A 26,423-nucleotide genomic window follows, 5' to 3' on the forward strand; every position below is an offset into this window, starting at 1 on the left:
ACATTTCTTTAACAAATTTTTATCAGGGTCTGATCTAAAAATCGCAAATAGATTTTACAATAACATTAGACAACTTGTGATACACAAAGAATCAACATATACAGTTTTCAGTTTTGCAGACTTTAATGCTGTTGACCATAAGATCTGAACTGTTTTACTGTGCAGTAGATAAGTTAATTCAACCTTTATAATCACCTAAATGAAGTGAAGTAAATTAACTTTTTTTTCTGATGATTTGCGGCAAGTTGTCCAAAACCCAGAGTGTCTCACCACTCCATGAGTCCTCTTGTTGGAGGCTGTGTGTGATCCTTATAGCTCCACTGATGTCACCTCTGACATCTGGAAACTGGGCAGTTTCAGCAAGGGCAACTAAAGTTTTATACTTTGAACATTTGTTCTCAGGTTCAACAACTGTTTCTCCTGTCGAGCTTTTTCTTCCTTGAATGCCATCTTATTGGCTTTCTTTTCTACTCTCCTCTCCTGTAAAACACACAAGTACAAGAACGGAAGGCAGTTATGTAAACTGAATTGAAACAAAAAAAAATAGGTGTGCTCCAGCCTAAAAAGCACGAAACCTAGGTATATTTTAATTTGATTTCAATTAGTCGGTCCAGCAGGTGTAAATAAGTAAACATAGTAAATAAGATAGTCTTGAACTATAACAATTATTTTTATTTAGGACTGGTAATGAGCTAATCCTTTATCAGTTCCACAAATGAAATATGCATTGTGACAACAGAAAAGTAAAAAAGGATGGAAGAACACATTAGAAAAATACAGCAAACAATATAACTTAATATTGCATATAAATAGGCCCCTTTCACATCTTTTTGAGTTTTATGTTCACCTTTTATGTCATGGTCATTTGAAATTATTTTTTAATTTGTTTTTGCATATTTTTTTCCTTTAAAATAAAGTCTAATGTAGTTGTAGCACTAAATGTTTATGGGGGTTATATAAATAAAGAAAAGTTAATATTTGGTGAACAAGCCATTTAGCTTATCAAGTTTTTATGTGAGGTTATTGTCAATATAAGGTATACAATGTCAGTTTTACTCATCTCTGCTCTCTTGTGGAGAGACAAACCGGAGAGGGAGGAGGTTAATAGCTCTGTGGGTACTTTGCACAAATGAGTCATTTTCACAGTCATGACAGTAAAATGCTTGTGTGATAGTGTGATATACACAGCCCGGCCAAAAAAAAAGCCACCGTTTGGGTTTCAATAAGCTAATTGCAGTGTTATGATCAGGGGTTGGTCAAGTCTAGGCTCAGTAATATTATTCAGCAAAAAAGTCAGCTGAGTATTTCCTCCGGGATTAATAAAGTATCTATCTATCTATCTATCTATCTGAATGTACTGAATGACCAGGCAATCCCATAAGTGGATTTTTTCTCCTGGATGGCACGATCATATTCCAGGACAACAATGCCAAAATTTATCGGACTCTAATTGTGAAAGAGTGGTCCAGGGAGCGTGAGGAATCATTTTGACACATCAATTGGACCCCACAATCCTGAGCTTAACCCCATTCAAAGTCTATGGGATGTGCTTGAGAAGACCGACCTTGCAGAGTGGTTTGAGTCCTATCGTCAATACAAGAACTCGGCCAAAAATTAATGCAATTCTGGACAGAAATAAATTCTGTGACGTTGTACGAGGTTGTCGAAACAATGCCGCGGCAAATGTGCACCGCAATCAAAGCTACAGGCAGTCACACGAAATATTAGAGTGTGTGTGACTTTTTTGGGGGCCGGGCAGTGTATATTTCATGTCAAACTTTTTTTTATTAATTAGTAATGCTGCTATAATTTTTTTTTACCAAGTTGATTTGTTCGACCAAAGAATATCCTTTCTTGCTGTAATACCTTCAGGCAAAGTGTAGCAGCATGCTATAAAGTTTACCGATTCATCTTTTCTTCGTGTTCATTTTGTTTGAAGTGTTTTACGTTGAAATAAATACCAACCGATTATCAGCCATCCACTCAATCTCTATCAGTTCTGGTTCATCTGACTAATTCATTTTAAAACAATTTTCCATCCTGTATTAGTGTTTTTGGGCTGAAGTGAATGAGGCTGCACTAAAAGGCTGACAACTTATCAGTCAGGTTTAAAACAAAGCACATACAAAGAATATCAAACAACTTTATGTCATCTAAAGACATGATCAATAAAGTGTCATCATGATTCTAAATAGAATTTTACATCTCTTTCTCACCTTGCGCTCTTCCTTGATGGCCTGTTTCCTTGCTTTCCTCTCTTGTTTGCTTTCCTGCTTATTGCGGGGCTGGGTGGAGACGCGAGGCAGGTCCGAGTCATTAATCCTAGTCATGCGCTCAGCCTGCTTGGTGGTCAGGCCTCTGGTGGGGAGGACATCCAGTGGAATACCGGTCTTACTAGACACATGGATCAGCTTTGGCTAAGGACAAAGGGAAACAAGAGAAGGGTATGATTAAAGTAATTTCAAGTCAGACTGGATCAGTTATTAACGTCTTGGGATCGGTGTGGTTGTGCTCTACTTTTGAGAATCAGAGTCTTTATTTGTCATGCTGACACACATTTTCACATATGACAGTACGAAATACGTCTCTGAAGGTCCCAGTAAGCCCGGTCGATAAATAAGATAAGTTGAGAAAAACATGAAAAAAAGGTTAAAAATGTAAGATAAGAGAACAGAGAAAAATTAAAAATGTGAGATACAGTATATAAAGTGTAAAGTGTAAATTGCAAAGTGTCTGAACAGCAAAAATGTATTTACAATGCAGCAGCTTGTGTAGGTGCTCCATCTATTGCACCTGATGAAGCACCATATTGCATCAAATCCCGTGTGTCTGTGGTGACATACGGGGCGTCGTAAGGGTGACTACAGAGCACCACAGGAGTTCAGCTGTCTAACAGCCTCTGACAAGAAGCTGTTTCTCTGCCTGGTGGTCCTGCTCCGGATGCTCCATAGTCTCCTGCCTGAGGGGAGGGGTTGGAACAGACAGTGTACTGGGTGGGTAGAGTCTGTCATGATGTGGGTGGCCCTCCTTCTACACCTACTTGTGTAGATTTCTGTGGTGGTAGGTAGGCCACCCCTACAGTCCTCTGTGCGGCCTTCACCACCCTCTGCAGAGCTTTCTTGTCTGCTGCAGAGCAGCTGCCGTGCCACAGTGATGCTGGTGGTGAGGATGCTCTCCACTGCACCCCTGTAGAAGCACTTCAGGACGGCACTCCCTAGTCCAGCATGCCTCAGCTTCCTGAGGAAGTAGAGCCGCTGGTGGGTCTTCCTGAAGGTAGGCAGTGTTACAGCTACAGGTGATGTCCTCAGTGAGATGAACCCCCAAGTACCTGTAGCTGGAGACCACCTCCACAGCTGCTCCTCCGATGTGAAGGGGGGGAGGGGAGTGTCTTTTCCTCCTGAAGTCCAACACCATCTCCTTGGTCTTCCCCACTTTGATGCAGAGGTTGTTGCGTCTGCACCAGTGCACCAGGTGCTCCACCACCTCTCTGTATTTGGATTCATCATTGTTCTGGATGCGTTCCACCACTACTGTGTCGTCTGCGAACTTTACTATGTGACAGCTCGGGTGTTTTGCCGAGCAGTCATACAGTATGTCAGTAGGGTGAACAGGAGGGGGCTGAACACGCAGCCCTGTGGGGAGCCGGTGCTGAGGGTGATGGGGGAGGAGACGGTGCTGTGTATGCTGACAGTCTGTGATCTGTCTGCCAGAAAGTCCAGGACCCAGTTCCCTTTGGTTGCAGACAGTCCCAGCTCTGACAGCTTCTGCACCAGGGTCTGTGGGATAATGCTGAGGTGAAGTCCAGGAAGAGCAGGCGGATGTAGGAGTCCCTGCTCTCCAGATGGGTGACGGAAGTGTGGACCATGGAGGAGACGGCGTCATCAGTGGAGTGGATCAGTGGAGCAGTTCCTCCTGCATATTGGTGGGGGTCCACCGTAGGCATATTGGTGGGGGTCCACCGTTATGTCGATATAGTCCTTGATTTGTGCCATGACTAGCTTCTAAAAGCACTTCATGACTATCCGGGTGAGGGCCACAGGCCGATAGTCATTCAGCTCCTTCACCGAGTGGCCTTTGGGGACCGGGACGATGGTGGCGGACTTCAGGCAGCTGGGGACTGTTTCTAGCTGCAGTGAGGTGTTAAAGATGTCTGTTAACACCTCTGCTAGCTGGTGGCAACAGTCCTTCAGTACTCTCCCTGGGACGCTGTTGGGGCCTGCAGCCTTGCCAGGGTTAATCCTTTGCAAGGTCCTTCTCAGATCTTCTGTGGTCATACTGAGGGGCGTGTCATCGGGGGGAGGGTGTTAGTTTGGTACTGGGGGGGTGTTGGGGTCCTCAAAGCGGGCATAAAACTTATTAAGGGCATCTGCTAGGGAGGGTTCTGTCGGGCCCTGTGCATTCCTGGTGTTAAAGTTAGTGATGCACTTGATGCCCTGCCACATGCTCCGTGGGTCCCCTGAAGTCAGGTGACTCTGGATCTTTTGAGCATAGGTGGATTTGGCCTCCTTTATGAACTTATCCAGAGCCCTCCTCGCTGCCCTTAGTGCCCCTGCCTCCCCCGCCCTGAACGCAGCATCCCTGGCCTTCAGCAGAGCTCTCACATCTGCATTCAGCCAGGGCTTCTGGTTCAGGTAGACGGTGATCGTTTTGGTGTTGGTCACGTCGTCCACACACTTGGAGATGAACCCGAGGACGGAGGAAGTGTATTCCTCCAGGTTCACCTCTCCCCCCTCTGTGGCTGCCTCCCTGAACATCTGCTAGTCTGTGTGCTGGAAGCAGTCCTGGAGCACCGGGGCTGCATCCTTGGGCCACACAGTGACACTTTTCCTCGTGGATTTGAGGGATTTCACACAGGGACGATATGCTGGAGCCATCAGGATGGAGATGTGGTCTGATAGGCCGAGGTGTGGTCGGGGAGGGACCTGTATGCGCCGCATAGGTTGGACTATACACAGTCCAGAGTGTTGTCCCCACGTGTGGGTACGGTGACGTGCTGGTAAAAGCTAGGCAGTGTGTCTGTTAGTCTTACGTGGTTGAAGTCTCTTCCTACCACGTAAAACACCTCCAGGTGCCTGGTCTGCAGTGAGCTGGTGGTGTCATGCAGCTCACGTAACGCTTCGTTACCATTAGCGTTAGCATTAGCACACGGCGGGATGTAACAGCTGTAATCCATTGATCTGGTTAAACATGCTGTTGTTTAGCCGGGTCTCCGTCAGGCAAACCACACAGCAGCTCCTCATCTCCTCCCAGACCCTCAACCGGAGACGAAGCATGTCCATTTTATTGTCCAAAGAATGGACATTGGCCAAGAAGAGTGAGGGGATTGGTGGTTTACTGGATTTTAGCTGGGTTAGCCAGCCAGCCCTCTTTCCTGCCTCCGGGCACAGCGCTTCCTCTTGGCTATTGCTGAGTATCCCCAGTCTGCCGAGAGTAGCTTTCACCGTTGGTGGAATTGATGCCGTTTGGTTGTTTCTGATGGAGTACAGTTCGGCTGGGCTGTACTTCACATTTGTTGCTAAGCTGCTGTTCAGATTGTTTCTTGGACGATAAATACACAAATTAGGCAGGTGAACCAGATAATGTGCATCTTACTGTAATGGAAAATAAAGCAAAAGAAAGCATTTTCCTACCGCTGCTGGTTCTTCAATGACTTTTGGTCTGTTATATATGTTGGAGTACGTGCCTAAAGAAAACAAGAAACATTACACAGTAAAACCTCAAACCTTCGACATACTTAAGCTCTTTTCATCACACAATTTTGAGACACTGGAAAAAGTAGATAATATGCACAAATTTGTAAATCATTGAATCCCCATATGTAACTGAAAATAACACAAAGACAATTCCAATATGAAAATTTAATGTTGAAATTAGGGCTGTCAGTTTAACGCGTTAGATTAATTACGCTGCAAATTAACGCGCTATACAAATTTACGCAATTAATCGTGAGTGGCAAGTCATTGCGCAAGCATTTTAAATTTGGCCCATTGAGGGACCCGTAGGCTGTACCTGCGCCACTATTCAAAAGCAGGGTGGCTGACAACAGAGATGGACGCGACACAGGAGAGCGAGCAAGGCAAGCCCACTCGGACCTGTGGGCGGAAAGTTTATTTATTTATTTATTTATAAAAAGAACAAAAACAGGACTATCAACAAAAACGAAGTGATTTGTACCTTTTGTAAAAGAGAATCTTCATATCACCGAAGCAGCTCCAGCCTAACGTATCATTTAAATGCAAAACATGTCAAGGACACGGTTGTCTGTTGTCAGTTCCTGTAATGTTAGCTTACTCTTTTAAAGGAAATGCCTGTTGGCATCTTGCAATTGATGTTGCCTTAGAGGCATGTTATACTATTCATTTTGAATTGCTATATTGAGTCAGCTTTAGAATTAATTTTGATTGAAAGTCTGCTTATGTGCCTATTTGAGACTCAGCCTTTTTTTAATTTCTGAATTGTATTTATTTTATTTAACTGTATTTGTATTGCATTTTTGAGAAATGCACTTGGCCTAATTGGTTTGCTGATGTGCTTGACATTTTTTTCTTTTGAATTTCATTTATACAGCACACTTAACCAATAAAAATGTGGATTTCAAATCTTCTCTTCTTGGTGTGTTATATTGATTAGTCATGCACTACAATTTTGTAATGTCCTGGAATTCAAATTCTTTATTTGGGGGCCTTTAGGAGGTATGAGATTAAAAAAAAGCGATTAATTAGATTAATTACACATCCTATAATTAATTAGATTAATTTTTTTAATCGCCTGACAGCACTAGTTGAAATGTAAAAAAAATTACGTCCTAATTTAGAATTTGATGCCAGCAACATGTTTACAAAAAATCGGGATATTATCATCTTTATGACTGTGTTCATCATTTTAACAATATTAAAACCATTTGATAATCGGAGGGATAAGTGGAACAATAACAATTTATAATATTTTCACCAATGCTATGCTTAGTGAGACTATGAGCGGACTACTGATCAATGACATAAGTGATCACCTCCCAATATTTACCACCTATGACTGGAAAACAAACTGTGTGTCGGGAACAGGTCCAAACATTTTACAAGAGAGTCAAGACAGAAGAAAGAATGAATGCACTAAGAAATGATCTATTAGCTCAAAACTGGTCTGATGTTTACACTGCTGATGATGTTAATACTGCATAGGGCTATCTCATTGATAAAACAGAAAAAATGTACAATTTGTAATGTCCAGTGGAGATAATTTATCTTAAAAAAAAGGAGTGAAGAAGCCATGGATGACTATGTCACTGATAAATGTGTCGGGAAAAGAATACATTATATAAAAGGTTTATTAAGCAAAAAACAGAACAAGCAGAAGCTGAATACAAAAAATATAGAAATAAATTGTTATAATAAGAACATGTAAGAAAGAATACTATAAGCAGAAAATAAGAATTACACCAGAAAACTACATTGTTAACAATGTTTACAGAGGAATAAAGCTTACAGAGGAATAAAGCTGATGAGCCATACAATGAAGTTATGGGAAAGAGTAGTGGGAGCTAGACTAAGGGCAGAAGTGAACATTTGTGAGCTGCAGTATGGTTTCATGCCAAAAAAGAGTACTACAGATGCAGTATTTGCTTTGAGGATGTTGATAGAGAAGTACAGAGAAGGCCAGAGGGAGCTGCATTGTGTTTTTGTAGATCTGGAGAAAGCTTATGACAGGGTGCCCAGAGAGGAACTGTGGTATTGTATGAGGAAGTCTGGAGTGGCAGAGAAGTACTGTATGTTAGAGCGGTGCAGGACATGTATGAGGACTGTAAGACAGTGGTGTAGGTGTGACAGAGGAGTTTAAGGTGGGGGTGGGACTGCATCAGGAATCAGCTCTGAGCTCCTTCTTGGTGATGGACAGGCTGACAAACAAGGTTAGAAAGGAATCTCCATGGACTATGATGTTTGCAGATGACATTGTGATCTGTATTTAGAGCAGGGAACAGGTGGAGAAGAAGCTAGAGAGGTGGAGGTTTGTACTGGAAAGGAGAGCAATGAAGGTTAGCCGCAGAAAGACAGAGTACATGTGTGTGAATGAGAGGGACCCAAGTGGAAGAATGAGGTTGCAGGGAGAAGCGGTCAAGAAGTTGGAGGATTTTAAGTACTTAAGGTCAACAGTCCAGAGCAATGGAGAATGTGGAAAAGAGGTGAAGAAGCATGTACAGGCAGGATGGAATGGGTGGAGAAAAGTGTCAGGTGAGAAAGAAGAGTTTCAGCTAAAAGGAAAGGTGTACAAAACTGTGGTGAGACCAGCGATGTTGTTTGGTCTAGAGGCAGTGTCACCAAGGAAAAGACAGGAGACAGAGCTAGAGGTAGCAGAGATGAATATGCTGAGGTTCTCTTTGGGAGTGACCAGGATGGATAGGATCAGGAATGAGTACATCAGAGGGACAGCACATGTTAGAGGTTTTGGAGATAAAGTCAGAGAGGCCAGACTGAGATGGTTTGGACATGTCCAGAGAAGAGATAGTGAAAATATTGGTAGAAGGATGCTGACTTTTGAACTGCCAGGCAGGAGGCCTAGAGGAAGACCAAAGAGGAGGTTTATGGTTGGAGTGAAAGAGGACATGAAGGTAGTTTTTATGAGAGAAGAGGATGCAAAGGACAGGTTTAGATGGAGGAAATTGATTCGCTGTGGCGACCCCTGAAGGGAAAAGCCGAAAGGAAAAGAAGAAGAAGGCCAAATCATCCTATCCAGAATATTTTAATACTAAAAATACAAAATTAGAGGACATGGATAAAGTAGCTAATAAATTTAATGAATTCTTTGTGTCTGTTGGGCCTGAGCTGGCAGAAAACATTCCTGTTTCACACTTGCACTGGGATTATTTTGACAACATTGGAGGAAGGAACCAGAAATCAATGTTTCTGGCGCCAGTGAAGGGCACAGAGATAAGACACCAGGTCAGCCAACTCATAGCAGAAACTTATACTGATGTGAATGGATTTGATCTGATGTTAATCAAGGACATACTGGATGGAATTCTGCAATCTCTTACACACAAATATATAACTTGTCATTTCAAACTGGAGCTGGCGTTTTGTGATTGCGCGCCAGGGCCAACACATCAAGGGTGAAACACTGTGTAGCTAAGAAGAAACGGTCAGCCTCCTCTGCTAGAGCACGGGGTTCCGTAATGGTCGTATTGGCGAGCGCCGTCTGCACGTGCGGCGGCATGTGCCTCAGGAAAAGTTCAATGAAGAGGAAATTCGGTTCTTCCTCCCCCAGTAGGGCTAACATCATTTCCATGTGTTCTGAAGGTTTGCTGTCTCCCAAACCTTTAATGGCAAACAAACGCCTGGCTCTCTCAGGTCGTGACAGTTCAAAAGTTTTGAGGAGATATGACTTTAATGCTGGGTACTTATCACTTGCAGGGGGGGATGTGATGAAACCCACTGCCCTGGCTGCAGTAGAGCTCCCTAGGGCCGCGACGACGTGGTAGTAGCGTGTAGCGTCGTCATCCACGCCGCGCAGGGCGAACTGAGCCTCAGCCTGCGCGAACCATGCCACGGCGGACATCTCCCAAAACTCCGGCAATTTCAGGACGATAGCGGATTATTCTCGGAAACTTCGTCAAGACTGACGTCACCACCAATGTGGTGCCGAAGAATTCGAGTCAGAGGCGGAGTATCGAAAGGAGCAAAAACTTTACTGCTGAACACTTGAGCAGGGTAAAACGAAAAAAGGGGTGCAACACATTAACCCGTCCGCGTAGGAACCAACAATCTACACCCAAAGTACCTGGGTGAATTATGTAACCCCACTACAAGGTCAAATATTTTTTTCGAGAACTAAAAGAAACCGGTATTGACCGGTTTACAATTATTTTCTGTTCCAATTCTGTTCCGGAACATTAAAAAATATAAAGTTTTCGGTTTCGTTTTCGTTCCTGCCAACATACCAAAAGTTTCCGGTTTTCCTTTTCGTTCCATGAACTGGTTCAAAGCCCTGGTTGATGGTTGATATAAACAAATATAACTTGAACCTTACAAAAACTAAATATATGTTATTTGGGAAGAAAAGCTGCAAACACAAAATTAATATCAAGGTGAATGAAGTAAATACTGAACGGGTTGCTGGATTTAAAATGCTAGGAGTGATCATTGATGAGATGTTAAATTGGAAACCTCACGTAAAACAACTGCAAAAAAAGTTAGCCAGAAGTGTATCCATACTCTGGAAAATTCAAAAACTATTAAATCAGAAGGCACTCCATATAATATATTGTGCACTAATCCTGCCCTATCTTAACTGCTGTGCAGAAGGATGAGGAAACACAAATAAAAGCAGCTTACACCCTTTATTTCTGATCCAGAAAAGAGCCATAAGAATTATTCACAATGAACATTATAGAACTCATACAAATCAATTATTTATTAAATCTAAACTACTGAAAATACATGACATCACAAGCTAAAAACTGTACAACTTATGCATAAAGCAGCCAATAACTATTTGCCACAAAATATACAATCACAAATACAGATTAATGAATCCAATTACCAATTGAGAGAAAACACAGCATTTTTACAGAAGAAAGCAAGAACTACACTAAAAACATTTTCATTATTGTTTACTGGCATCTAACTTTGGAATAAACTGGATAACGAAGTTAAGAGTCTAGGAACTCTATCTGCCTTTAAAAAATCTTCTAAAAACATTATTTTGCAAGGTTATACTTCTGACGCAAATGATGGTTAAATGACTACATTGTTATGGCTAATTGAACTTCATGTGTCATGCTTGTAAAAAAATGTCACTGTAACCTTAGTGCAGCAACTGAGACGTTGACAATACTACAAAAAGAACATTAACAAAATTGGACTCTACTGAAGAACTGACAAACATGTGTGCAAAGATGAACGCCTATTGGACTGAATGGACTATTTAAAACAACAATGCACCAAAACAAAATAATTGAAATTGAAATGTGACACGCAAGGTATGAATTTGGTTGACAATGTGTTGCAATGACAGAGATGTTGTTGATTTAGGGGACGGGAACGTTACAAGCCAATGGCTTCTACCCGTCAACCCTTTTTTTTCTTTTCGGATGTTGTTGATGTTCCAACACTGATGAAAGTGAAATCTGCTGTAATAACATGTCTGGAAAGAAAAAAGTAAACTGAATGAACTAAACTAAATATTAAGAAACAAAAATTGAAACCGTTGTACTATTTCAACCCCTAGTTACATCAGAATGACTCCACCTCTCTGCATTGCTCTTTCTATTTTCAGTAATGTTACTACTGTATTTTTACGTATTTATTTTACAGATATTCAGCAGACTTGGATAGTTTGGACACAACCAGAGATGGTGAGTACAGTGCGTCCTAATTCTTTGCGGTTAATGCATTCCAGGAACCACACGCGATTAATGAATTCTGCGATAGAGCGACAAACTATTTATCTTATTATTTGCGGTAATTTAAACGTTTATGACCCCATACTGATATTAAACCACTTTCTATCTATATTATCTTTTCCTACACTCTTATCAACTGTTTAAAGCACTTTTGTGTCTCACGTAAGTTCAACACCCACAGAACTAAGCGCACTTCCGGATGCCGTCAGCCAATAGAATGCATGTACAGTATTACGTGACTGCCTACCAAAAATCTGCGATGAGATGAAGTCGCAAACTTTGGTGCGCACTGTATATTGGTAAAAGGCTGTTGTGGATGGAGCTACCAGACAAGAGGGCAAGACCAAAGAGAAGGTGGGTGGATGTAGTGAGGGAAGACATGAGGGCAGTTGGTGTTAGAGAGGAGGATGCAGAACATAGGCTGTTACGCAAAAGGATGACACGCTGTGGTGACCCCTAAAGGGACAACCAGAATGAAAATAAGAAGATGATGTTACATTCAACCAACAAAACACATACTGCAGTGGTTACCATCAAAACACACACACACACACACACACACACACACACACACACACACACACACACACACACACACACACACACACAAAATTGCAGCAAATTTAGTGTAAATGCAACTCACTGATGATGGTTTCACAGTCCCACTTCTCTTCTGGCACAACCACGACAACTGTTTCCAGGTCTTGTTCCTCCGTGTCATCGTCCTCTTCCTCCTTCAAAATCGGAAGTTCCTTGGGACCCAAGACATTAGGCTTCTGACATCTAAACCACAAACAGAAATTTGTCAGCTGGGATATTCAAAACATCTAATGCTGTATTAATCATCTGGAATCCATAATTTTATTAAATGCTTAATAAAAGCAAAAGTAGATTGACGGTGGAAAAACAATATTAACTCACTCCCTTTCTTTCTGAATGAAGTAGTCTTTGATAATTTCCTTCAGGCGCATGCTGTCTGGTTCAATGAAACCTTCCAACTCTGCATTGTCCAGAGCACCGATTTCAACATCATCAAACTGTTCGTAAAACTAAAACAGAACAAATGCAGAACGAAAGAAGAAAAATGTTTTAAGAAAAGTAAAAAAGCAAAACAATAAAAAGCTTGAGTCTCTGAGGATATGGAAGTGAGAGCAGGAATAATATCCCTTGTCAATTCCTATGTGGAACTATCCATGGACACATTTATGGATACATTTATGGATATTTTATACACTTCATTCAGAAAAAGGTGCCAAAATTCTCCTCTGGCAGTGATAACACTTCTTCTGGCAGTCCTTTCACTTCCTACCTAGACACACCTAGAGATCTCCTGCAGGGCTCGAAATTAACTTTTTTTCTTGGCAGCACTGGTGCTCCCAAATTTGGAAGTTACTAGCACCAGCAAAGACTTTAGGAGCACCTACCCAAAAGCAAGGCAGTGGAGTGAAAGAGACCGCTCCATCCATCTCAGTTCCACGCGCCTCTCTCCCTCACCCAGGAGAGCAGCCACAGATGGGCTCTCATTGTTTCGTGGCAGGACCGCGGTCCTGCTCAGACTGTTTCGCGCACATTCTCCGGCAGGTCCACACTCATGTGTCCGCATCAAACAAACTGTCGCTGTAGTGCATTCCCCACACAAAACTGTATGAGACGCTCACCTGAGGATGCTGCTTTGGTCCACCTCTGGGTCAGGGGCCAGACCGAGGCACTACCTAGGTATGGCTTAAATAGCGCATTGTGATGCGCTGTCAGGCCAGCCCGGTACCTGGACTGAACCATTTTGGTTATTATTGGATTGTTTTGTATTTTAAAACATCACTAAAAGATGTTTTATGTTGTCTCAAACTCCACCATGCCTTTAGTGAACATTCGTTTGCAATTTTCTCATTTTGCCCTCAGCTCGGACTTCAGGGGATAATTCTGTGCAAAAGATCTGTGCTTTGTTTCATAGTGGTGCTTCACGTTACCATTTTTAATTCATGCTACATGTTCAGACCATATGAGGTAAAATGGGTTTTAAACTGCGTGACGGAGCTGGGCTTGCGCCAGCCATTCACCGCTTCGCCATAGGCGAAGTAAATTCCAGAATGGCTACAAGGTTTTTAGACTGTGTAGCCACAGTGGCGTTCTTATTTTTACGGAAAAAAGGCTAAAACTTACAACTTTTTCGCTTGCTAGCGAGCGGCGCTACTTCCTCTAGCGAACGGCGCTAGCGAAAATAGCGCCGCTATTTCCGCATGCCGACGGAATTTAGCCGAAGCATGCTGACGGAAATAGCCGAAGTGACCCGAACGCTCCCGATCATTAAATATGCACTCAGGTCATGACCTCCTCTCGTCCAATGAAAACAAAATATTGTTTTTTTACAAGCTGAACCCGTGAATTGGTGTAAGACAAGGTGAGGATGATCGATCAAAAGAATCCAGTGTTTTATAGTAGAGTTTGTGTTAAAGTCCTCATTAATAAACAAATGGTGAATGCTGAGAGGGGGGAGGAGTGGTGACAGACCGATCAGAAAGTAAATGAAAGATATTATCAATACTTGTTTGTAGTCTTAAGACTTTTGATCCCTATGACCAGCAGGAATGACCAGCAGGAATAACCAGCGATGCATGTAAATGTGTATTCACCTCGCTTGATAACCAGCGATGCATGTAAATATGTATTCACCTCACGTGATATTTTTCATGCCTTTTTAAATTGAAATGAAAAGTCATGTTATTGAATTAAAAAATAAAATAAAATAAACTATGACATACCAATGGTCTTGGTGGTGGTCAAACTTGAAATGTCTTCTAGTCTAAGTAAAACTTACAAGTAAACATTGAGTAATATTTTGTATGACTGTATCTTCACATTGTGAATGCAAGTTTTCAATTGTTGAATCTCACATTCATACCTGCATAAAGTAGGACAGAAATAAAGATAGTTCAGCTTGAACTGTTGACTTAAGTGTATTTTTGTAGGTAAACTGAACGGAAGATTTTGCCCTCAGAGTGCAGGAAAACAACCCCATTTTCTAAAAAATTTCCCGGGGGAGGCCCCCTGTACCCCTCCACGCCTCCACGAGCGTTGGTCGTCCGTGCGCTGCGCCACTGTCTTGGACACAGAGTGTGGCTTTTTGTGGCTGGCTCAATTCTTTTACACTGACCCACAGGGGCTTAGTCATACTAGCTCCTAGTGCAAGCCCAGCGGAGGAATAAACATAAATTTTGTCCACTCATTGTTAACCAGCGGTTTTCCTCGTTAACCTCTTTTTGTTTGCAGCTATGCTGTCTCCCTTCTTCTGTGCTTCGCTGTAGCGGTAAACTCACAGCAGTAGCGGCAGCGAGCTGTCCCACTTCCTGGTACGTTGACGGGGTAGAGTAGACAAACGATCTGATTGGCTGAACTGAGTGGCGCTATTACCGTATTAACTGGAGGAGCAGCGCCTGCCGTCTGTAGCCACGAACTGCAAGTAAAAATGCACCAAGAAAATCTACTCTCGTGAATTTATCATGGAGCGGTCACGGATCCGGACAGAACCATCACCGCGACCCTTGCTCTATGGAGAGAGAGAAAGAGCGAAAGAGAAGAGGGAAAAAAAGTCCACCAGATTTTTTCCCCAAGTCGCACAGGTGCTCCCGAATATATTTAATAGTCGCACTGATAAAAATTTGGGTGCATATGCGGCCAAAATGGTTGCAATTTCGAGCCCTGCCCTGGATGAACTGGAAAGTAGATTCAGGGGGAAGTAGCATGTGAAATATAGTACACTAGTTATCTGATCTCTATTAAGCCTGTAATGTTTCAATAGCAAAATAACTCTGAATACAGTTTATTAATAATCATGTAATCATTATGTAATGATGTAACCATCATTACACTGCTAACAAGAAACCTCTTGATCATCTAAAGCAAATGTTTGTGGTTTTATGCATATGACTCATTGAGAAGCACTTCTGTAATACTAAAGTAAAACTTGTTTGCATATAATATTTGTGCCACTCCCAAAATCTTTCTGAAGTACATTTTTAATCAAAATGTAAGGAGTTCCAGAGAGCACAAAAACAACAAAGTTTACCTTTTCAAAGCGGTCATCCAGTAGGGTGAGCTGATCGTTCCTCCTCATCACAGATGATGTCAGTGAGTACTCTGTGAATCGACTTTTCGTCTCTTCGTCCATGAACAGAAACTCTCCGTCTTCATCAATATCTTCATCGATGGAAAGCCCATCCTCAGAGTTGCACTCCTCATCTGTGTCCTCCCACTCATCACCATCATCATCATCATCATCATCATCTCTATCACAGGTTACAGACAAAGCTGATTACAGACAAAGCAGTAGATTCCTTGATACTGAGATCGGTGTAGTCATGAAGAAATTCAAGTGGAAAAAGAAAACTTGAATTATCACTGTTACAAAAAAAGTTTAAACTTCTAAAGAAGACATATCCCTAATCCTCAAATAACACATTCATCCCAACATGACATATTCTAGGTTTGGCGAGCAGTTTGTCTTGGTTTTAAGACATGCTGATGAGAATAATTTTTTTTGTTTCTGTACAAATAACAAAAACAATTCTTGCTTTACATCAAGAATTTACATCATGAATGGAGTTCCTGAGATATATTCCAGAAAATTACTATTATCAATGGATGATTCCCTTGTACTTTAGTTATTGGGGAGACAAAAAAATCATGGTAGAAAAAGTCGATACAGAAGAAATCATGATACCTGCTGGAAATAGAGGTATATTTCAGTTCTTACTCTATGTCCGCTGCTCCGCGTGAACTGTTTGCTTTGAGCATAAAGTCATCTTCTAGGATGTTTTCAGGGTCATCGTAGGCAAAGTCATCATCAAGAGCCGCCACAATGTCGGGGTCCATGTCAAGACGGGGTCCTGAAAGAACACATAAAATAATGGGCAAGAGGATAAAATAAGACTTTAATGTCTGAATCTCAGGGTAGCTTCACAAGGTACAATCACAGTTTTATTTGCCAGGATTACTTGACTTGAATGTGTCACAAAGCTTTTTTTTACCACTCAATTTGGCTGCAGGGTGGAGTGATTAATCGGGATAAGAATGTAATCAATGTGTCTGTCAATGTGTCTGTCATTGTGTCATCCTCTCTCCTTCATTCTATTCAACAGGAACATGGCGAGCCTTATATGCAAGGAAAAAGTCACTATTTTAAAGGACTTACAACTTAAGACCCAGTACTCATCTAAACAAAAAGAACTGAATGTGAATATACAGGAACACAAGAGGAGAAAACATTTTTTGCAAACGACAGAATCATGCTTCCATTAATTATGCTAAATAATCCTAAAGCATCAAAAGGATCCCCATAAAATTACACTCACACCTCCATGTATTCCCGCGGTGTACTGGCGTCGTGCCCGGAGTGTCCCCTGATAATACGCATTCTCAAAGTCCACAAAACACATGATGGGCCCCCTCTAGGATCTTTGTGAGAGTAAAAAGCTGTTTCCGTTGTTCCACGACCAGGATGAAACCCACATTGTTCCTCCTCAATCTGAGGTTCGACAATAGAAGACTCTCCTTTCCAGCACCTGGAGAAAAATTTCCCAGGGTGGCTGAGGAGTGTGATGCGCCTGTAGTTGGCACACACCCTCTGGTCCCTCTGGACGGGTCAGTTGAGGTAGTTGGATTCAGGAGTTCCTCAAAGTGGGCCTTCCGCCGACTGACAACCTCCTTAGTCGAGGTCAACATCTTCCCTCGACTGAGGGACGCTGTTGACCTTGACCATCCTTGCCGTATACAGCTTGGATGGTCCTCCGTTTCCCCCTCCTGAGGGATAGTCCTCTAGAACAACTTTGGTGCCGTCAGATAGTCCTTCTCCATGGCCTCCACGAACTCCTCCCACACTCTCTGTTTTGCCTCCATCACAGCCGAGGCTGCAGTCCTTTTGGCTAGTTGGTACCCTCCAACTGCCTCAGGAGTCCCCAGGGACAACATGCCCCTGAAAGCCTCCTTCTTCAGTCGGACGGCTTCCCTGACCACCGGGGTCTACCACGGTGTTTGAGGGTTACCGCCTCTTGAGCACACAAGACCTTGATACCACAGCTCTCAGCTGCAGCTTCAGCAATGGAAGCTTTGAACAAAGACCATTCAGGTTCGATGCCCCCAGCCTCAACAGGGATGCACGAGAAACTCCTTTGGAGGTGTGAAATGAAGGCCTCGCGGACAGTCCTCCTCCAGACGTTCCCAGTTCACCCTCACTCCTCGCTTGGGCTTACCAGGTCTATCCAAAGGTTTCCCCCGCCAACAGACCCAACTCACCACTAGGTGGTGATCAGTTGACAGCTCTGCCCCTCTTCACCCAAGTGTCCAAAACACATAGTCGAAGGTCGGATGATACGATCACAAGATCGATCATTAACCTCCAACCCAAGGTGCTCTGGTACCAGGTACACTTATAAAGCATCCTTGTGTTCGAACATGGTGTAACAATCCGTGACTAGCACAGAAGTCCAACAACATAACACCGCTCGGGTTTAGATCAGGGAGGCCACTCCTCCCAATTACACCCCTACAGGTGTCTCCATCATTGTCGATGTGTGCATTGAAGTCCCCCAGGAGAACAATGGAGTCCCCTACAGGGATAAAAGGACCCAAGAGAAAAGCAAATATAATAACTTTTTGAGTACGTATTAACTATGGAGCCCAAGTAAGTGACGGAGACAAGAGGAAAAGAAAAGACGAAGAAAAGATTTTTGTTTGTCCATACAAAGCAAGAGATCATAGAAAAGGATGAGAAAGGGATGCGTTGGGTTGATCTCGCCAGAAAATATGGCCGTAATGCATCTACAATCGCCACGTTATTAAAACAAAAAGAAGTTTAAGGAGTTTAAGGCATCGCATGGTTTGTTGGAGAAGTTCAAAAGGAGGACTGGAATTGACTCTGTTGTTTGGCATGGTGAGATAGGAGCACATGAACCAAAGAGGGCAAAAAACAATGAGGACAGCAGTTAAAAGGTAAATGACCATCATTTTTATTCTTTACTCTATTCTTTGTTTTGTAGCCAAAAGAGGACACAAGCCAGTGTCTTATTGTGCCAGTCCCAAGCCCGGATAAATACAGAGGGTTGCCTCAAGAAGGGCATCCGGCGTGAAACTTTTGCCAAATCAAAGATGCGAATCAAACCTATGACTTCCATACCGGATCGGTCGAGGCCCGGGTTAACAACGACCGCCATCAGCTCTGTTGACCTACAGGGCGCCGGTGGAAATTGGATTACTGTTGGTCGAAGAAGGAGAGGAGGAAAGTGCGTTCGCTCGAAGAAAGAGAAGAGGAACACCAAGAGTATAGGACTAAGAGTAGGGACGTTGAATGTTGGAACTATGACAGGAAAAGGTAGAGAGTTGGTTGACATGATGCAGAGGAGGAAGGTAGACATACTTTGTGTCCAGGAGATCAGGTGGAAAGGTAGAAAGGCTAGAAGTTTAGGAGCAGGGTTCAAGTTGTTCTATCATGGTATAGATGGGAAGAGAAATGGAGTAGGAGTTATCTTGAAGGAGGAGTTTCTTAGGAATGTCCTGGAGGTAAAAAGAGTGTCAGATAGAGTGATGAGTCTGGAGCTAGAAATAGAAGGTGTGATGTTCAATGTTGTTAGCGGGTATGCTCCACAGGTAGGATGTGAGCTGGAGGAGAAGGAGAAATTCTGGTCGGACTTTGATGAAGTGATACAGAGCATGCCTAGAAGTGAGAGTTGTCATTGGAGCAGACTTCAATGGACATGTTCGTGCAGGAAACAGAGGTGATGAGGAGGTGATGGGCAGGTTTGGTATCCAGGAGAGGAACGTAGAAGGACAGATGGTAGTTGACTTTGCAAAAAGGATGGAAATGGCTGTAGTGAATGCTTTCTTCCAGAAGAGGCAGGAACATAGAGTGACCTATAAGAGTGGCGGTAGGAGCACACAGGTAGACTACATCTTGTGTAGACGGTGTAACCTGAAAGAGATCAGTGACTGCAAAGTAGTGGTAGGTGAGAGTGTAGCCAAACAGCATAGGATGGTGGTATGTAGGATGACTCTGGTGGTGAGGAAGATCAAGAGGGCAAGGCAGAGCAGAAGACAAAATGGTGGAAGCTGAAAAAGGAAGAGTGTTGCATGACATTTAGGAAGGAGTTCAGACAGGCTCTGGGTGGTCAGGAGGTGCTTCCAGATGACTGGACAACTACAGCTAATGTGATCAGGGAGACAGGTAAGAGAGTACTTGGTGTGTCATCTGGAAGGAAAGTAGATAAGGAGACTTGGTGGTGGAATGAGGAGGTACAGGAGTGTATACAGAGAAAGAGGTTAGCCAAGAAGAAGTGGGACACTGAGAGGACTGAGGAGAGTAGACAGGAGTACAGGGAGATGCAGCGTAAGGTGAAGGTAGAGGTAGCAAAGGCCAAACATGAAGCTTATGATGACTTGTATGCTAGGTTGGACAGTAAGGAGGGAGAGACTGATTTATACCGGTTGGCAAGACAGAGAGACAGAGATGGGAGGACGTGCAGCAGGTTAGGGTGATTAAGGATAGGGATGGAAGTTTATTGACAGGTGCCAGTAGTGTGATGGGAAGATGGAAAGAGTACTTTGAAGAGTTGATGAACGTGGAAAATGAGAGAGAACAAAGACTAGAAGAGGTGACTGTTGTGGACCAGGATGTAGCAAAGATTAGTCAGGATGAAGTGAGGAGGGCATTGAAGAGGATGAAGAGTGGAAAGGCAGTCGGTCCTGATGATATACCTGTAGAGGTATGGAAGTGTCTAGGAGAGGTGGCAGTAGAGTTTCTGACTGGGTTGTTCAACAGGATCTTAGATGTTGATGAGCCATACAATGAAGTTATGGGAGAGAGTAGTGGAAGCTAGACTAAGGGCAGAAGTGAACATTTGTGAGCAGCAGTATGGTTTCATGCCAAAAAAAGAGTACTACAGATGCAGTATTTGCTTTGAGGATGTTAATAGAGAAGTACAGAGAAGGCCAGAGGGAGCTGCATTGTGTTTTTGTAGATCTGGAGAAAGCTTATGACAGGGTGCCCAGAGAGGAACTGTGGTATTGTATGAGGAAGTCTGGAGTGGCAGAGAAGTATGTTAGAGCAGTGCAGGACATGTATGAGGACTGTAAGACAGTGGTGAGGTGTGCTGTAGGTGTGACAGAGGAGTTCAAGGTGGAGGTGGGACTGCATCAGGGATCAGCTCTGAGCCCCTTCTTGTTTGCTATGGTGATGGACAGGCTGACAGACGAGGTTAGACAGGAATCTCCATGGACTATGATGTTTGCAGATGACAATGTGATCTGTAGTGAGAGCAGGGAACAGGTAGAGGAGAAGCTGGAGAGGTGGAGGTTTGTCCTGGAAAGGAGAGGAATGAAGGTTAGCTGCAGTAAGACAGAGTACATGTGTGTGAATGAGAGGGACCCAAGTGGAAGAGTGAGGTTACAGGGAGACGAGATCAAGAAGGTGGAGGATTTTAAGTGCTTACGGTTAACAGTCCAGAGAAATGGAGAGTGTGGAAAAGAGGTGAAGAAGCGTGTCCAGGCAGGATGGATCGGGTGGAGGAAAGTGTCAGGTGTGATGTGTGATAGAAGAGTTTCAGCTAAAATGAAAGGAAAGGTGTACAAAACTGTGGTGAGACCAGCGATGTTGTTTGGCCTAGAGACAGTGTCACCAAGGAAAAGACAGGAGACAGAGCTGGAGGTAGCAGAGATGAAGATGCTGAGGTTCTCTCTGGGAGTGACCAGGATGGATAGGATCAGGAATGAGTACATCAGAGGGACAGCACATGTTAGAGGTTTTGGAGATAAAGTCAGAGAGGCCAAACTGAGATGGTTTGGACATGTCCAGAGGAGAGATAGTGAATATATTGGTAGAAGGATGCTGAGTTTTGAACTGCCAGGCAGGAGGCCTAGAGGCAGACCAAAGAGGAGGTTTATGGATGTAATGAGGGAAGACATGAAGGTAGTTGGTGTGAGAGAAGAGGATTCAAAGGACAGGGCTAGATGGAGGAAATTGATTTGCTGTGGCGACCCCTGAAGGGAAAAGCCGAAAGGAAAAGAAGAAGACTCTATACTTTGTTTTTTACGTTATGCACAACTCCCATTTATTGTGTAATAATCTAATCGTAATATGTATTTGTTACATGTTTTGATGCCTTTTTATGCTTTATAAAACATTCATGTCGGAATTTTGGGGGCTTGGAATGGATTAGGGCATTTGCATGGAAAACGCGTCTCTACTTACGTAATTTTCTACTTACGTAATTTCTTCCGGAACCAATTAACTTCGTAAGTAAAGGTACTACTGTATCCCCACACCTGCCCTGCGCCTCAGGCAACTCCAGAGTATAACAAGATCCATCCCCTATCCAGGAGTTTGGATCCAGAACCGTGGCTATGCGTGGAGGTAAACCCCACCAGATCGAACTGGTAACTCTCCATGCCCAACGACCACCCTGTGGGTGGTGGGTTCACAAGGGTGAGAAGCATCCACGTTGCTTTTTCGGGCCCGTGGCAGACCCGGCCATCAGGTGCTCGCTGACGGGCCCTCCGTCCAGGCCTGGCTCCGGACATGGGCCCCGGGCTTCCTAAGGCCAGGGTCACTTGTTTCCCTTCTCATTCTTTCATGGGATTAGGTAGTTATCAGGTATGTCTAATCCAGCTAATCAATAATGCTATTCTGTAGTATTGTTTTAAAATTTTGTTTCTTTGAGAATTCACATACTTTTTCACACAGTCAGACACAAGCAAACATTGTGAACAAACAAATATGATACCAATTTTCATACTGTGTGGGTAGAGAGTTTTGAGCGGCAGGTAGTGTCTTGTATAGTAGCAGCAACATTGCTATACGAGTGTCTATGATTGGGTGAATACTGGCTTGTGTTGTAAAAAGCTTCAAGTGGTCAGTCAGACTCCAAAGGTAAAAACTTCTGTAAAAGCAGTAGTCAGTTTAGCATTTGAATACATTTTGGTGCCTACCGGTACTGATATTAAGTCATGAAAATAAGCAAAATTAACAGAGATTGCTTATTAATAAACATTTCTGAGTTGATCTGAGAATGCGAGGCTTTTTACCTGAGATTGGGGCGGCTTTATTTAGAAGTCCCACCTCCTCTTCAAACGCTGAAGCGAACACTGACGATGGCAGGTTGATGGAAGCCACCTGATCATCAACAAGACAAAGATCACTTCACAACCTGGTTCCACACGAAGCACCAACTTAAAAAAATAAAAAAATCAACCTCCAATTTCGTTCAGTTTTGTGAACATATCAAGTGGAAGCGTAGGGATAAAAGTGGCTAACATCTGACCATTAAGGATGATAACTGTTAGTTTAGTTTTTAGTTGACTTTTTAAATTCTGTTTCCCTCGACAACTTATCAAAATAGCTAATTTATTAAGTGTTTCATTAAAATCAAGCTTATCTGTCGGAAAATTTCAACTTACAGGAATGGTCTGGGCCACATCCCCTTTCTCTTTGTCTTCATCATCCTCACAGAGACTTAGAGGTTGCCTGTCAGCTGCCACTAAATCATTTGGGCATGATGACTCCTTCAGGTGCTGCAGGTAATCATAGTCGTCATCAAAGAACACACCAAATTTCCTCTGTTCCTCACGCCTCTTCTCTGCTTCCCCCTGTGAAATATTAACAATTTAATGTTCATTTGAATGGTGGTATCAAATTGAGTGCAAAATAAATATGATAGGCTGCAAGGATTAACAAGCCAGGAAAGAAATGTCCAAAGCAAAATCAGGAAAGTTTTATTCTCCAGCTTTTCTTTAATTAATAACTTTGTGGCTAATACTTTGGAGGTAGGCAGGAGGACATGTTGTGGGGCTTTCTCATCTGCAGCCAGTGGATCCCTCTGACTTCTGTGGACGAGGTGAAAGGTTACAGCCTTCTTCTTTTCAATGAATGATTTCTTCTTTCGATGAGGCTGAAAGAGAAACGCAGTAGTGAACACTGGGAGTTTTCCATCCATCCATCCATTTTCTGTCGCTGTATCCGCCGTAGCGGGTCACGGGGAGCTGGAGCCTATCCCAGCTGGCATAGGGCGTGAGGCGGGGTACACTCCGGGCACGACGCCAGTGCGGCGCGGAGCCACACACAAAGACAAACAACCACACACACACTCACTCTTACTGGCAATTTGGGAATGGCCAATCAACCTGAAGCGCATGCTTTTGGAGGTGGAAGCTGGAGAACCCGGAGAGAACCCACGCAGACCATGCAAACTCCGCACAGAGCGGAACTCGAACCCGGAACCGCCGCGTTGTGAGGCGAGAGTGCTACCCACTGCGCCACTGGTTAATGCTGTGTGTATGTGCTGTACATACACACAGCATTGACCAGTCTCTCCAACACCTGCTGAAGACACAAAGCTTGTTCTCTAATATAACTTCATAAATGCACCCTTTATCTGATAAAGGACTCTTGGTTTTATAACTTAGTGTCAGTTGAACTATTTCATTTCAGCATAAAGCCATAACACGTTTATGTTATCTAATCCATTTTGCCATAAACTTGTTATTGTCCTCAACTATACGTTGTCACTTGTGTTTTCTGAACGATACTATGTGTTACATCTTGTTACTCGGCTACTCAGTCCATACTGAATACGGGCCAATTTATGCATCTATCGTACATATTTATATGGAGTTAGAAGTCACGCCCTCAGTCGGCTGGAATAGGCTCCACAGCGGATGTGAAGGTGATGAATGAATAGAAGCAATTTGAAGCGTCAATAAACTGGAGACGGGTCTCTCTAGTTTACCGTAGACGATTGAGTAACCTGTTACCAGAAATTAAATGTTTTACCAAATATATTTCAGTGTTGAGCAGGAACAAGCCGAAAAAATGTATCTACGTTAACATTAAAGGACTAAAGCTGTAAGGAGAGGTTGTATGTGAGCCGAAAGTATTCTAAATAAAATATGAACCAGTCAATATTTCGCATTTTAAAAGTCTGCTTACCATTTTGAAACGGAATCCCTCACTTTTTGGTATATCGGAAAAAACCTCAAACTACACCGAACAAGTGAAAGAATTCACAAGTCAAATCCAGACACTAGTGTTGTTTATCCACGTTGAGTCTCCTCAGCCATGCCACCACGGCCATTACCGGAAAGACGTACTCCAAGGATATCTTTCAGGAATGCTGCCACCTACTGGGCTGGAGTACGGAACTGGATACTTCTTCTTCTTTTCCTTTCGGCTTTTCCCCTCAGGGGTCGCCACAGCGAATCAATTTCCTCCATCTAGCCCTGTCCTTTGAATCCTCTTCTCTCACACCAACTACCTTCATGTCTTCCCTCATTACATCCATAAACCTCCTCTTTGGTCTTCCTCTAGGCCTCCTGCCTGGCAGTTCAAAACTCAGAATCCTTCTACCAATATATTCATTATCTCTCCTCTGGACATGTCCAAACCATCTCACTCTGGCCTCTCTGACTTTATCTCCAAAACCTCTAACATGTGCTGTCCCTCTGATGTACTCATCCCTGATCCTATCCTTCCTGGTCACTCCCAGAGAGAACCTCAGCATCTTCATCTCTGCTACCTCCAGCTCTGTCTCCTGTCTTTTCTTCAGTGACACTGTCTCTAGGCCAAACAACATCGCTGGTCTCACCACAGTTTTGTACACCTTTCCCTTCATTTTAGCTGAAACTCTTCTATCACACATCACACCTGACACTTTCCTCCACCCGTTCCATCCTGCCTGGACACGCTTCTTCACCTCTTTTCCACACTCTCCATTGCTCTGGACTGAACTGGATACGGTTAAAATAAAATAAAATAATTTCAATTCAATGTTTTTATTTTATTAACTGCATTGATTGCTGTATGGAAAATATTAGTCCACTCTACACACACTTGTTAGGAGCTTCATAAAAATGTATACAGTATATTGTAATGTAGCCACAAGAGGGCACAAGCCAGTGTCTTACTGTGCTGGTCCCAAGCCCAGATGAGTAGAGAGGGTTGTGTCTGGAAGGGCGTCCGACGTAAAACTTTTGACAACTCAAACATGCAAATCAAATCTATGACTTCCATACCCGATTGGTCGAGGCCCAGGTTAACAACGACCGCCATTGGTGCTGCTCATCTATAGGGTGCCGGTGGAAATTGGACTACTGTTGATCAAAAAAGGAGAGGAGTAAAGTGTGGTCTAGGAAGAGAGAGAAGAGGAACGCCAGGAGTATAGGACTGAGAGTAGGGACATTGAATGTTGGAACTAAGACAGGAAAAGGTAGAGAGTTGGTTAACATGATGCTGAGGAGGAAGGTTGACATACTGTGGAAAGGTAGCAAGGCTGGAAGTTTAGGAACAGGGTTCAAGTTGTTCTATCATGGTGTAGATAGGAAGAGAAATGGAGTAGGAGTTATCTTGAAGGAGAATGTACTGGAGGTAAAAAGAATGTTAGATAGAGTGATGAGTCTGAAACTAGAAATTGAAGGTGTGATATTCAATTTTGTTAGTGGGTATGCTCCACAGGTAGGATGTGAACTGGAGGAAAAGGAGAAATTATGGTTGGACTTTGATGAAGTGATAGAGAGCATACCTAGAAGTGAGAGAGTTGTCATTGGTGCAGACTTCAATGGACATGTTGGTGCAGGAAATGGAGGAGATGAGGTTTGGTATCCAGGAGAGGAATAAAGAAGGACAGATGGTGGTTGACTTTGCAAAAAGGATTAAAATGGCTGTAGTGAATACTTTCTGCCAGAAGAGGCAGGACCATAGGGTGACCTATAAGAGTGGATGTAGGAGCACACAGGTAGACTACATCTTGTGTATACGATGTTATCTGAAGGAGATCAGTGACTGCAAAGTAGTGGTATACGAGAGTGTAGCCAAAGAGCATAGGATGGTGGTGTGTAGGATGACTCTGGTGGTGAGGAAGATGAACAGGGCAAAGGCAGAGCAGAGGACAAATGGTGGAAGCTGAAAAAGGAAGAGTGTTGCATGACTTTTAAAAAGGAGTTAAGACAGGCTCTGGGTGGTCAGGAGGTGCTTCCAGATGACTTGATAGCTAAT

At 43.2% G+C, this 26,423-nt stretch overlaps 1 protein-coding gene across 1 annotated transcript; it reads right to left on the bottom strand.

Annotated features, from left to right (window-relative positions):
- Positions 1–104: 104 nt before the first annotated feature.
- ltv1 (LTV1 ribosome biogenesis factor) lies at positions 105–24,511 on the bottom strand. Its single transcript, XM_068321196.1, has 11 exons — positions 24,363–24,511; positions 23,194–23,325; positions 22,835–23,023; positions 22,463–22,550; positions 16,146–16,278; positions 15,459–15,678; positions 12,317–12,444; positions 12,039–12,178; positions 5,631–5,683; positions 2,217–2,417; positions 105–480 (listed from the first exon to the last, which is right to left on the bottom strand). Exons 1-11 carry the CDS (start codon positions 24,363–24,365, stop codon positions 370–372), a joined length of 1,398 nt encoding a protein of 465 aa, XP_068177297.1. The 5' UTR covers positions 24,366–24,511; the 3' UTR covers positions 105–369.
- Between the last annotated feature and the right edge of the window lie 1,912 nt (positions 24,512–26,423).

Source organism: Antennarius striatus, chromosome 8 (genome assembly GCF_040054535.1).
Source record: "Antennarius striatus isolate MH-2024 chromosome 8, ASM4005453v1, whole genome shotgun sequence".
Classification (NCBI taxonomy): domain Eukaryota; kingdom Metazoa; phylum Chordata; class Actinopteri; order Lophiiformes; family Antennariidae; genus Antennarius; species Antennarius striatus.

Excerpts from the sequence above, each read along its gene's own strand:
- ltv1 (XM_068321196.1), bottom strand. Across the intron at positions 22,551-22,834 it reads ATGTGGCCCAGACCATTCCT|GTGGCTTCCATCAACCTGCC; the intron begins GTAAGTTGAAAT and ends GTTGATGATCAG. Across the intron at positions 5,684-12,038 it reads GGACTGTGAAACCATCATCA|GCACGTACTCCAACATATAT; the intron begins GTGAGTTGCATT and ends TGTTTTCTTTAG.